The sequence below is a fragment of the Helicoverpa zea genome, chromosome 3 (genome assembly GCF_022581195.2).
Source record: "Helicoverpa zea isolate HzStark_Cry1AcR chromosome 3, ilHelZeax1.1, whole genome shotgun sequence".
Classification (NCBI taxonomy): Eukaryota; Metazoa; Arthropoda; class Insecta; order Lepidoptera; family Noctuidae; genus Helicoverpa; species Helicoverpa zea.
In genome coordinates, this window is record NC_061454.1 from 14,122,988 (window position 1) to 14,136,846 (window position 13,859).

Here is a 13,859-nt window from a genome sequence, read left to right on the forward strand (position 1 = left end):
TTGACATAATATTTTACAATGTTGCAATAAGAAATAATAAACATTTTTCGTGAGTGGTAATATTTTGTGCGATATTGATGAATTTTCCTTCATTTTACGCACTTCCGCATTTGTCGCAGTCAAAATCGGAGTGTATGTTGTTTTAAAGTAAAATACAAACAATTGTGTTTAAATCGAGCGATAAAACTAGGAAAGATGACCGTGTTAACGAAGCCAAGCCTCACGATTAAGAAAGTCCCGTTGATAGACGAAAACCATTGCGATGAAGTACGTATTATAGAATGATATACTAATTTTGATGTGGAAAATCATAGGTGTATAATAATATTAGACTTAAAAATTGTTTATTGATCGTACGGCGATGCATTTTGCCGTTTCTAGACGATACACAAAAATTATTGGAACTTCTCTTTAAAATAAAATGATTTGTATTCTATTGAAATAAATCTTCAAGCTAAAAACAGAGTTGCGCTCACCGCGCAGTTAAATAATGTCGATGCAGTTACTACATATAATATTCTGCGGCATTAATCTATAATGCAGCTAAGTATTGATCTTCAGTTTACGGAGTAGATACAGTTTGTAGCTAAAAATATAACGATCGATGCATGTAGCAAGTAATGTATGTGGTTCAAATATTGGTATTTTATTTTCCGTCCCGTGCTTTAACTTAAATGTTTTTATTGCGGTTTTAATTTTTTTTTTCTTAGCCGTACTGTCCCACTGTTGGGCAAAGGCCTCCCCATTTTGTCTTCACACCTCTCGATCTTTTGAGACCTCCCACCAATCAGGGTTGTAGGCATCCAGGACAGCCCGCCATCTCTTTCGGGGCCTACCCCGAAATGTTGGCCCATCTGTCAGGATGCATTCGGCTGACGTGCCCAGCCCAGTTCCATTTTAATTGAGCTGCTTTTCGGCCCACATCGAAAATTCCGGTTTTGGAGCGTATGACGGTGTTGCGTATGCGGTCTGTCCGTTTGATACCCAGAATGCTACGCTCCATTGCTCTTTGGCAAAGTTTGGACTTCTGACACTCCGTGAGAGACCAAGTTTGTGCACCGTAGGTTAGGACGGTTTTACATACATCTACAAACTTGGACGCAGCCACAAAATGTATTCCTATATTATTTTTTTACAGATTATCTTAATATTTACCAATTATTGCTTTTTTTAAAAAAACCTCCTGTTAATGATGTCCATTCTTTCAAATATTGCAGGAGATTATCGAAATGCAGCCGACAGGTCCTCGCAAACGCCACGGCGTCGGCGCGATTCTCTGCATGGCCATCACGGTATTCCTGCTCGTCCTGATGGGAGTCATCACGGCTCTGCAGATCTACGAGCAGGTCACCACGGATGTGTCACAGCATAACCATTACCAGGGGTTCTGCTCTATTCCTCTGTCTAGGGTACGTATGGAAGAATTTAAATATTGTTGCTTTAGGTTGAAATTGCGGCTGATGCGGCGATGATCCCCTTTGCAGTTTCATGTCTTCACATATTTATCTGAACAGCTTTTCAGAGTTTTATAAGCGGAAAATTAAGTAGATATTGGTAGACATTTTCCCTTTTAGTGTAATCCTAAAATGGTGTCAACAAAGTAACTTATTTACGTAATTGACTCATTAATTTTCTGGTCAACAAGGAAAATTGTTGTTTGTTTTCCTGTATTTAGGTATACTTAGGTATTTAATAAAAAACTGCCTATTGAAAGGCTTCCAGAAGCATCTATGAACATAAAAGTTGCAAGGTTCCGTTCTTCAACTCGAATTTACTTTTAGCGGTAAATGTAATCTGAATTCAACACGCAATCTAACCGAATCACCCCCTTTTAATAACAATAAGTCGTAAACACATGACAAATAGTAGGGACCGATCGAATTTCAAGGGCGTTTGTTATTTCAGTCAGATTTTTCTATAGGTATAACTTAAAGCTATATGCAGATAATATTACGTGCAACACGCACGGTTTAGACAAGTGGGTAAAGTACCTACTTGGCCTATTTCTTTTATAGGGGAAACTTATCATAACGCCACTGATGTCATAGCACGACCTACTTTCCATTCCTAGCTCAGAAAAATGTGATAGATACCTTTACATATTGTTATGTGAGGAATTTATTTAATTGTTAGTTGATAAATCATCATCAATAGTTGATAAATGGTTCTGAAATTATTCCTTCAGTCTTCAGCCTTCTTAGAAAATAATACAATTGGCGTATTGAGAGCCTCCATGATATGTATTTGTCATCGTCCACGTCCTTGGGAAAACAGAATTGATTTTACAATACGTAAGCTATCAGTAACAAATACGCAATAATTATATTATAGTGCCTGGTGCACCGGACGTCGCAGTACCCAGCTATCACATAGCAGCTGTGACGATAACTCGCGATCGTGTTCAATGTCAGTGTTACATTGTGCCGATTGACCTGCCCAGTTAACTCCGACCTCTATAAAGACCCTACACCTTAATTGGACGCAGCATGGGAAGTCTGTTATTTTCAAACAATTTATTGTAATCTTGTTATGCGCTTGCGACGCGGCCTGTTACGTTTTAAATTGCAATGTATTATTTAAACTTGATCGTCTGTTATAAACTAAATATAGCGTTTCTTGTTGAAGTTATGTGACTCATACATAGGGTATTATGACTCCATTTAATGGACTTATTATAAATATTTTACGCCTCATTGTAAGGTTTCAGTCAGCGGCACTTATCTACTTTATTTTTAACCTACTTCTGCTTTAGGCATGGTAGCCAACGTCGATACTTTCAGATTTAATAAAATAAAACAAGGAGGCTCATGCAGAAGTAGAGAAGGGTTCTTGGTGGCACAAAGTGACTCTAGAATAGTATTTATTTGATGAGTTTGATAGCCAGTGTATGTGCACTTGTAGGTCAATCAAATACATTTTCTGGCTGCAAATCAAGGATTATGTTCGCTATCGGAGAACAGTAACTGCCAGAATGTAGAGTTGTGTTATTTACATTGTATAAATTCTATTGCCAGCAAATAAAAGCTTTATCAATATTTCATGAAATAACGCCTCGTATACTTGGTATTACTCGTAAACTAGTATTTAGAATCCGCCAAGTTTGTTGGAAATATGCTCATTTGAATCAGCCTTACTAACCTAATCCGAACTTCGCGTTTCCTGCGCCTTCCCAATCTTCAATCGTCCGAGTCTCTGCAGTTTGATAAACCCTAACGTCTGTCCGTTCCAGGACTTGCAGATGTTGGAGTCTCGCAAGATGCCTCTGCGCTGGAAGACTGCCCCCAATGTTGGCCGCATCGAGCCCAGCATTCAGGTAACATTAAAATCTCTCTATGAGAGGCAATGGTAAAGGAAGGTGATGCTTGCAATAATTCTCCGCACCTTAAAATCTATTGTCTTGAATTAACTTATATTCTAGCCTAAATCGATCTTCTGTATATTATAACATATTCCGTAAAAATATCCCAACCAAATTAGAATTATTATAATGACTTTCAAATAAGTCCAAATCAAAAAACATGTCACACATATTGACTCGATTCAAAATTCTTCCTACTTTACGTTCGTAAGGTGGTGAGCCTGATGGACGATGACCCAGAGCACCTGTTCGACCTGCTGCGCGAGGTACTGGACATTGACATCGATGACTCCGTGGAGAAGATCTCCGTCTTCAACAACGGACACCCCGTCAGCTTCATCCATGACTTCGAGACTAATGTTACTGGTGAGTCACAGAAATACGGGTCCCCTTATGTCGCCAGAAAATGATGTCGGTCCCTGTGAAATCTTGCTAAAGATTTCATAATACAGTAGATCCTAGAGTAAAAAAAACTAAATTCATCCGTAGATACCACGGATGAATTTAGTTTTTTTTCTAAATATGTTTCTGCTTTCCAATTATTTTATCCAATTTGACGCTCTCTTGTCTTGCAAAGAGAAGGAACCTATTAGATACGGTCTACTTTTCTTCGAATTCGGCATCTTTGAAAGAAGGACTCCAATTTCTTAAAAGCGGTCCAATGCAATTGCTCTGTGGTCTCCAGGCATCGTGGACTCCGACCGCTGCTTCACGATGGACCTGGACCCCGAGCTGTCGCTGCAGCCGGAGCTGTTCCTGCTGGGGCTGCAGCGCGGGGACGAGTTCGACGTGAGCCGCGTGCGCACGCAGCTGCGCGCGCTGCTGCCGCCGCGGGATGCTGACTCACTGGCTGCACGGGCTGCGAGGGAAGCCTGCATGGGCAAGCCCATCTACCGTCTGCAGAAGGAGACTGGGGTAGTCAGTGAGTATTCATTAGTCTTATTATTCTCTAGAGAAAACTTTTGACTTTGTTATAATCACTATTTGTACTTGTTCTCCAAGGTCTCAACTACCCAGCCTTTTCCAGGGTGGAGCTGAGTATTAGTGTTTTACATGGAGCAACTGGTTATTTGACCTCCACAACCCAGATATGGGGGCAACCCGATACCTGTACCCCTGTGTTTCATAAACTTCATATAAAAAAACTGCATATTTTAAAAGTGGTAATAATTAACCTATATTACAAAACACCCGTCATATTCCCCATTGCAGTCCGCAAGCGTTCAGCCGACGCTCCTCCGCATGACTTTATGCAATTCGCCGGCAACCGCGTGCAGGAGATAGAGATCAGCAACCTCGCCGAGCTGCTGGACTTCGAGCAGGACGCCAAGCAGGCCTAGGCCAAACTGCTCACCAAGCTCGTCGTCAGGATCGCTGCTATAGTACTCACATGATGAATAACTGAGGAATAGACATGATGGTTGGTGTAAAACCTACTTACCTACATAGAATGCTATTTGGAAATTTAAACCCACATTTTTCTGGGCAGTCCTATCACATTCCAGACTCTTCGTTGCTTATCGAGCCCGAGACAAAAGATCTCACTATTTCTAATTAACGTGATTCAGAGTTTAAATTGCAGATGCAGAGGTAAAAAATATCATTCCATAAATCATTATTTCTGTAAAAACTGACAGAAATAGTCAAGATCGATTTAAGGACTTCTAAATCGCTCATTGAATAAGATAAGAAAGATTCGGTGTCATTCGTCATGTATTAGTACTGTATTAGCTATCGCCGATGTGCTAGAGTTGTAGTTGTGCTGGTGTGGATGTAGGATAAGTATGTGCAGATTGGGGAATTAGTTTAGTCGATTATTGAAACCAATCGACCAAAATAGTTCGGATTGTAAAGTTTTACCTCTGTGATTGTTCTTTATCTTTACTGTATCAAGTATTATTTTGATTATTTCAAAAACTTAAAGATAACAGAGAGACAGAGAGACAGAGAGACATTCTGAAACACGCGCACAAATAGTAACGTTGGATGACTATACATCGTAAGGAGAAAAATGTATAATAACATGCGTACGTATCAAGTAAACAACCAAAGATTGCATTAAATACGAGATACTATCTTTCTATTTAAGATTTCTCTATTTATTATGTTTATAATTTAATGAAAAGAAAAAGGCAGAAATTCTATCCATTGCAGTACAACATCTTAAGCGGGGTGAACATACTCGTAATTTTAGGGCATAAAAATGATACTTTGTGCCAAAGAATTCACTAACAATCAGAAATAAACACGAAATTCTCTGCTGAATGTAGTACACATTTAGTTTGGAAATATGTAGTTTCTAGAAGTAGGTATGTTCGATTCACCACTATTTAGTACGAATAATGTGTTATATTGCAAAGAACAGAATTCTTCTCCTATATCCACTCCAAGTGAGAATAGTTAAGGAATAAATTTAGTCCAATTTTTAATGTAAGCACATTAATAAAGATACTCGATTTATAAATAAGTACAGTCTTTAGTCTGATCTTGTAATGATTTAGTCGATTTTCTGTCACTGTTTGATTTAGTCGAATACAAAGAGTATTATGGTTATTTTAGTTTAGTTCACTAATTAGTTTTAGTGCCATATTTCATGTTCTTTTAAATTTAAGGATATAAGATATTAGACGTAATAAATCTTAAGATTATAAATTAATCGTAAGGCACGTTAAGTGCATTAAGCACAGGTACATTTTATTTTAATTATTAGAGTCTGACTTCAGGTAGGGATAATACAATTATTTTTAATTTTGTTGGTAAGAAGATGCTGGGATGGAGAGTGCAGGGAATTGAAGATAAAGTTACGATTGAATGTCTTTAAGTTAAAGTAGTTTACAATTTGCTTGTCCACGTAAACGACTTATGACAAAATAAAATGTTTAATGCCACACGTGTTTTTTTATTATTCCTACTCTAGTATTAAATTGTAGTTGGAAGCCATTAGCTATCCCTCAAACGCAACGTCTGCGCGTTATCCACGTTCGATCTGAATTCTATTTATGAGGTTCTATTTTTGTATTGTTGAAAGTTTTGTAAGAGTGTAACTTGAAATAAACTCTTGTCTAAACGCTTTGAGAAATAATAAATACTTAAAATAGCACTACAAACCGAGTGATCCACACGACAAAATGAGCTAGCGTAAAACACTGTGACGATAGAGTAAAGGTATTCCTTGCTGCGAGAACCCATTGTTCGTAAAATACTAGCGACGAGATACACTTGCTAGCGAGTTGGTAACGTCAGCGCGTAGTGTTCACTGAAAACTGTAGATGGCTCTTTATGTAGCCGAGGTTGCGGATGAACAAATAAAATATTGGCAATGCAAAACTACGTCTTTCTGCTGAAAACTATTGCACTGATTTAAATGTTCGGTACGGTAATAGTAGGCTTCTTTTATCTTAAGCATTTTTATTCTGGTTGAGCGAAGTGGTTTTCATTTTTCATTATTTAGGTACATACTGCAAAACTGAAGCAAGTTGAAGTGGCAATGGGCAGGCCATATTGCTCGCAGAGCAGATGGCCGATGGGGCCGAAAAGTGCTGGAGTGGAGACCACGGACTATCAAGCGCAGCGTAGGACGTCCACCAACGAGGTGGACAGACGACATAAAAAAGGTCGCCGGAAGACGCTGGATGCAGGTCGCTTTCAACAGGTATCTGTGGAGATCAAAGGGGGAGGCCTATGTTCAGCAGTGGACGTCCTATGGCTGAGATGATGATGATGACTGTAAAACTGAAAGGCACTGTGTAGTTTTTATTTCTTATCATGAATTATTTCTTCCTACAACCAACTGCAACAAATGCAAAATATCTACCTTTCGGGTGTCGTGGAGGTTGAATATGCACAGGGATATTTAAATAGCTTAGCTAAATAGTCTCTTTCAAGGAAGACAAGATGATAAGGGGAGGTAGCCAGATGAATTCAAAATGCTTGAAGAACTTGTCACATCTGATGGCCGTTGGATGAGCTTTGCGCGAAACTGATCACTCTGTGGATCCCGGATGGCGTGAAAAGTTATCGTGGCAGGCTAAGAAGGTGATGACACAACAAGCTGCACCCCGTCGCGAAGGATTGACCTCAGTGGACAATAGATGGAGACCAGTGGGAAGAGGGAATGGAAGCTTTTGCCCTGTGATGGCAAACTCAATAAATAATAACTGTATTTATTACTTATATTATTGACAGGGTCGTCTTATCAGTAATTTATACCTTTGGGCAGGTGTCAAGCTTGACTTGATTAATAAGCTACATCTATTTGCGTAAATGTCTACCTATTTACCTAATTAAATTATGTAACTTTCATATGCATAAATAAGAAATTGCATAACCGCAGTCTTACATAAATCCGGTAAATAGCTGTACCTACAACAATAAAATATCCAAACAATTGCACCGGAGCATATATAAATATGTCAACAAAAGATTTACAAGCCATGTATTCCGTAATAAACTAGAACGAATTCCTATACAGAGTGGCGCCATTGTGCCGGCACAAAACTCTCAGAATGTACGAGGCGCGCTTTCTTCCACAGTTCCATTTTTGAATTTTATAGGAACGCGAGCGCGCTGCCGCACGGCGTCCCATTCACCTGCATGCGCACACCACTATTGTGCGCCATATGAATGCCCATCCTTTGATGTCTCCGTGAATTTCCCGATGTACAGTTTTTCTGAAAATGCTTTCAATACCTAACAACGTCGCGTCTCTCGGCTCTGCCGCAGACCGCGTTCATTTACATATTCCAACAATTAAACACTAGATCCATTATAATTAATCTGTAATTACGAGTCTCGTATCGTTCCCTATGGTTTGTTTGTAAACCCGCGCTGATAGTTTATTGAGCCAATATTAGCTAGTATCGGAAGTGTTCGGCTTGGTATTGTTATATCGGCCGGGAGGAGAGCTGCCGCGGGCTCGCATTAAGATATGCAAATGTTATGAGGAGACTACGCGAGCATTATCTTTTAACTGGCGCGGAGATACGGCGATGTTTTGCCGCTTATAAACAGCCATTGTATCGGAGATCTTTCTAGATAATGTGATGATCAGCGCTCACCTACAGCTCGCTGGCTAATAACTAGCTCCTGGGTTATCTTGCGGCATATTGGTGACGGTGAACTTCGATGTTAGGTCATTAAGAACTCAATTAAGATACTTAACAAACATTTTAAGCATCGTTGCGGTGAACCTTTATCGTTGAGATGGGTCTGATAACGAAAATATTAAGAGTTTTACATGTTTCGAGAAAAATATCTATGGTATTTGAAATAGCACATAATACCTGCGAAGAATTGATTAAAACAAATGCCCCAGACAGTCTATTTAAAATACAATTTATTTACGTATTTGCTAGACAAGTTGACGCACACCCTTATCAAAAATGTGGAGTCGGTTAATGTACGTACATTGCATCTGACCTAATTACACTCGGACCTTCTTTGTCAAAGGGCAACCCAATCGGATTTAAGTTATGCAAATCCGAGTGGCCAGTCCCTTGCCCTTTTGACTAGAGGCCAGGGGCCCGATTCTCCTAAGTTAATAATGTCAAAATCGAATAGAAATCGAATCGCAATATGATCGCAATAGCAGTTTTAACCATATCGGGCATTCTGCTACTAATAAAAGACCAATCGTATTCGATTGACATTTGATTGGTGTGCGATTGGTCTGCTATTTTGGTGATTTTGGTCTATACTGTAGTTTGCTGTACAATCATTTTGCAATCGTAAATCATTTGCAGACAAAATGATTCATTATTGAATGACAGAAAAGGATAAAAACGTTTATTTCAAAGAAAAAATAGCGGAATGCCACATACGTTTCAATCGTAATCGAGTCGGGATTGGATATCAGTCGAATCGAGTCGAACGTGAATCGTATGTTGCTTAAGTAAAATTAGGAGAATCGGGCCCCAGGAGCCTATAAGTAAATTATGCAGCTCTCGATAGTTACAGAATAATTAGTCCTTGGAAGCTGGTGTACGTGACGTTTATTTGACCTGGAATTCATTTACTTGACTGAAAATCTTATTTGTTATTAAACCAAGCTTATATAAAAAGGTTTTTGTTTATGGTATATGATTAATTTATCTATGTCTATGATTTCTTTATTTCAAAATGGAGTATGCTTTTCTGACTATCTTTACTATCTGTACTGGAAAAATTCTCCCGGGATGCGAAGAAAACCGCAAGTTTTACAAACCTATTTATTTTTTAGGCTAAACTGCATCGTAATAATTAAAACTAAGTCCAACTAGCGAGCTTATTACATACGCGGAGTCGCGAGTCGCACATAATATGCAAACGGGTCGGTTTCGGTGGCGCGCCGGCACAACGGGCCGGAAGCGATAAACACGGACACAATACGCCGGACGGCCGGCTGCTAACAGATATACGGACCGGAGACTTCGTTGTGTTATGTTATGCAGACAAATAATGGCAATGAGCTGGTCAAGTCCTCTCTTCTTGAGAAAGAAGAAGATCTTGGTGGTTAACATCGAGATAGGTAGAATGCAGATTCTTTAAAGAAGAAAACCATCACATGTATCCGTCATTGGTTCTGTTGTAAAAGGTATCCACGGTTTAAGCTATAACTTATGTAAGAAAATTGAGTTCCACTTCAGATTACACAGTCGGCCAACAGTTTTCACGATGGTTGCTAAAAAAATATTTAAGGGTGCGTCCACATCTGGCGAATGCGCAGCACGCGAGCCGATCGCGAGCTGTCCGCGAGCTGCGCGCGTGCAGTCACTGCAATAGTTCGGTGCGCCTCTTTAGCGCAACTCACGCAAGGCTCGTATAGAGCGCGCGAGCGGCGCGCGATCTGCGCGCAATCAGTTATCGCCCTTACAGTTCCGTATATTGGCTCAGTACTATCGAAGATGGCAGACGTCGCGCGCCGCCTGCGCGCCGCTCGCGTGCGGCGCTTAGGTCGCGCGCGAGCTGCGCGCGGGCGGCGCAGAAGCGGCGCACGAACAAAAATGCACGCGCGCAGCTCGCGGACAGCTCGCGATCGGCTCGCGTGCTGCGCATTCGCGGCGCATTCGCCAGATGTGGACGCACCCTTAAGAAAATCTGACTGTCACACTGACACAGCTAACTATCGGCCAACTCATAGTTTGCAGGGGCTGATACTCTTAAAGTCTGTGTTGTGTATTAAATAAAACTTCGTCATAAAAGTGAAAATGAAACCATATCTACTTACGCCCAAATCTCTAGGAAAAAGCCACATAAACCAATAAATAAACCAGTTGAAAAGGATTAAATTGGTCAATGTAATTTAGCTTTTCAGAAATGTATTGCGAAGGCGATTTTACTTTGTTTCAAGGTTTTCTAACGAATCCTTTTGATATTTTGTTAAGATATTGCAAGACCAGTTCTTGGAAAAGTACGCTTTCATAATTTTGAAAAGTGATATGTGTTCCTTTTGAAAATATACCATAATTCATGTCAAAAATGTGTTATCATGATGAAAAATTGTGTTCGTTCAAGGCTGTATAAGTATCTTAAGGACAGGGCTAGGTCGTATAAGACCTAATATCTCGAAATCCGAATATCTTTCTATTGAATCTTTGTAGTGTTGTTATAAGTTATAAGTTATTCATACAAAATTATCTCGTCAAGATATAAAAGAAAAACACCAGGTCTCAAACAGCCCGCAGTCACAGCTCGTGGAAATTCTCCAAGTAAATAATATGGAATATATTTTTATTTGTGTTTATGATCGTGTTATATCAGGACGATTCCCAGCGGAGTCGCGAGCGTGGTCACCCTACACGTGTGACTTTGTTAAAGGTTTTCATGCATAGATATGTTTACTTGTGTAAAGATGCTGTATTTATTTAAAAATAGAAGCATTGTTCGCTGCTGAATAAGCAGGAAATATTTGAAAGCATATAGGTACAATATCGTAGGTAGATAATCTATGTTTACGGAAGTCAGCCATTCTAAAACTGTTTTTCTTCAATTTCCATTCATATGAGAAAATAACAATATTATACCGTCTTAATTAAGCCCTTATCTGTATTGTAGCATTGGCAATAGGCCGTTCACACACGATCCAATCGCTGAGATACAGGACGTGTGCCGAATGACTTGTTTTGTCTGCACGTTTGTGCGCAGCCGATATCATTTGCATATCTTAATCCGGTGGAGGTGGCTCCTGTCCCCGGGGCTTCGCAGCTTCGCCTTTATAATGCTAACTGACAGTGGGAGTAATCAGAGCTTGCTACGCGCCAGGTGTTTTCAAAAGCCAGCGTCGAACTGTGACTCCTTAAACGGCTGGATTCCGGTTCGTGTGTGTGAACGCCCTGTACATAATATGAGTTCTTTTGAATGAAATCCTCTTCTTTCCGTTATGGGTTGGTAGTATTGAGGGGGACGAAATACGGAAACATTTCGACGTATTGTATGGGCTGAGGGGAAGACAATGGTGATTACTTGTATTGAGATTGGGATTTACAAACAAAACTACCCTCCTAGGATCTAACACTACAATTTCACAATGTAGCCCATAGAGAATATTTATAAAGTTAATATCCAAATAAGAAGTATGTTCCAAGTGAAATACAACTTATCCAATATGTGAAATTGTTGAAAGGTTTCGAACTCTCAAAAACCAGATGGAGCGGCATTTAATCTAAACATGAATTGGAACTTTTAAAATCTCATAATCATTTAAGCAAACTATTTTGTTAAGAAGTTTAACCGAGGCATGTGAAAACAAGTCGTCTATGAAGTCCAAAAGCTAATAAACACAATGTCTGAGGCGTGTGTCATACGAGGCCGTCACTTCAACTATTTTAATCTAAACTTGCGGCTCTCGGACCGTCTTTGTAAAATTCGCAACCAGTATTACCCTTGTTTAACGATTCTTAAAATAACCACAAACTTTCACATTACCGTTAAGTTGAACCTTAAAGTTGTGGACATAAAAGTGGTTTTCCATTGTGTCGGTTTAAAGGCCTGTGGTGTAAGATGTATCTTGGTATAGCAAAAGTTCGCTGGATTTTCGTTATTGAATTTCGTTAGTGAGATGTAAGGTTAATGCCAGTGTTTTGGCATCACGCTTGGCAGTCACGTAGGGCAGGCAGAGCGGGTTATTCAATATTTGCTGACACTTAGAGCACACGTATGAACGTTTAACTGAATATTTTGTTTGAGAAGTGTTACGTTTAGCCGTTTTCGGTATCTCGTTTGTGTTGAGTGAGACAATATCGGAATATTCCACTTGTTTTTGTTGTGTTTCTCTGTAGAATATTCATATTAGATAGTGGTTTTAGCTATTAAGCCATTTTCTGTGAACATTTAAAGACAACTTTTCAGGATATTTCTGTAACCAATTCACTTCAGCTATACATAATCAAAATTCTTGACAAGGACAATTGATTGAGTTTGTGAAAGAGTAAACGTTTTTCTGAAGTCAATAAAACCATCGAAATGTAAAAGGACCAAGAATGTCTATCACTCGTAGAACCCGGACTGAAAAATATTTACCGTCGTACCACAACAACTTTTGAACGTCTGTTGAACACTTGTCTAAAAAAATACAGATTATGGCGTTGAAATAAGGTCCGTTTGCAGCCACACTTTTTTTAGACAAGTTTTCAACAAATGTTTAAGTTTTTTTAGTAAGGCTGTTGATGTTTACGTGTATGCTTAAAAATTGATACTTTTACGTGTAGGTATATTCAAATGTAATGTTTTTCTACGGAGCTGCGTGATGATGTAATAAAGGACAATGTGCTTTACGATGTCAACCCGCGAACTTTGCCTATAAAGTGTGGAATTTGGGCGGGAGCCCCGCAATGGCGCTCCGTATGCATAATACAAATACATTCATGAATTATTCGCCAACATGGCGGATGGAAGCGTTATTGAATGTCATTCGTAGCCGTAAACGTGTGCTTTCCGAAATATCTAGTTTCGGCTGCAGGTGTTGCCTAAAAATTGTGCTATGATTTCGCTTTTGAAGTTTTTTTCCAAATTCTGCTTCCCGCATTTTCGCTATTCTATAGGAAGTACATTTCTTATTAGCAAACATATCCCTATGTATAATTAAGTTCATCTCGCTCATATAGAAAAGTTTTAACATGCAAATTCAATGCAAAAATGACCAGAGAAAATATTCTAAAACTTGCTCGTAGATCGATAGCCTTCCTTTTAGCCATTTTTCCAAGTAAAGTTGAAGTCTAATTAGATGCAGCAGAACAGCATTTCATATGCTAACGATGCAAACGTGGAGATCAAAGAGAAATATGAGGAACATAAGTTTTTCTTTACCGCGGGAGTTGGTGCAGGTTCGCTCTTTTACATAGTTAAAACATAAATATTGCTCGAACACTGTGTGTGTATAGTAGGCAGATGCTGTCGGCAACTTACTAACGATACATAAAGTGCTGTTTTATTACTAACAAACTGTAATGATTAAATATATTTACAAACATAACGTAATATTCCATGCGGTTTTACTACGGTGGAACCAATTCCCGCAACCGAGAGA

At 39.3% G+C, this 13,859-nt stretch overlaps 1 protein-coding gene across 1 annotated transcript; it reads left to right on the top strand.

The window, feature by feature from the left end:
* Positions 1-81: 81 nt before the first annotated feature.
* LOC124645835 lies at positions 82-6,243 on the top strand. Its single transcript, XM_047185760.1, has 6 exons — positions 82-267; positions 1,218-1,409; positions 3,230-3,313; positions 3,571-3,724; positions 4,044-4,280; positions 4,571-6,243. The coding sequence occupies exons 1-6, from the start codon at positions 196-198 to the stop codon at positions 4,696-4,698; spliced, it is 867 nt and encodes a 288-aa protein (XP_047041716.1). The 5' UTR covers positions 82-195; the 3' UTR covers positions 4,699-6,243.
* The last annotated feature ends 7,616 nt before the right edge of the window (positions 6,244-13,859 follow it).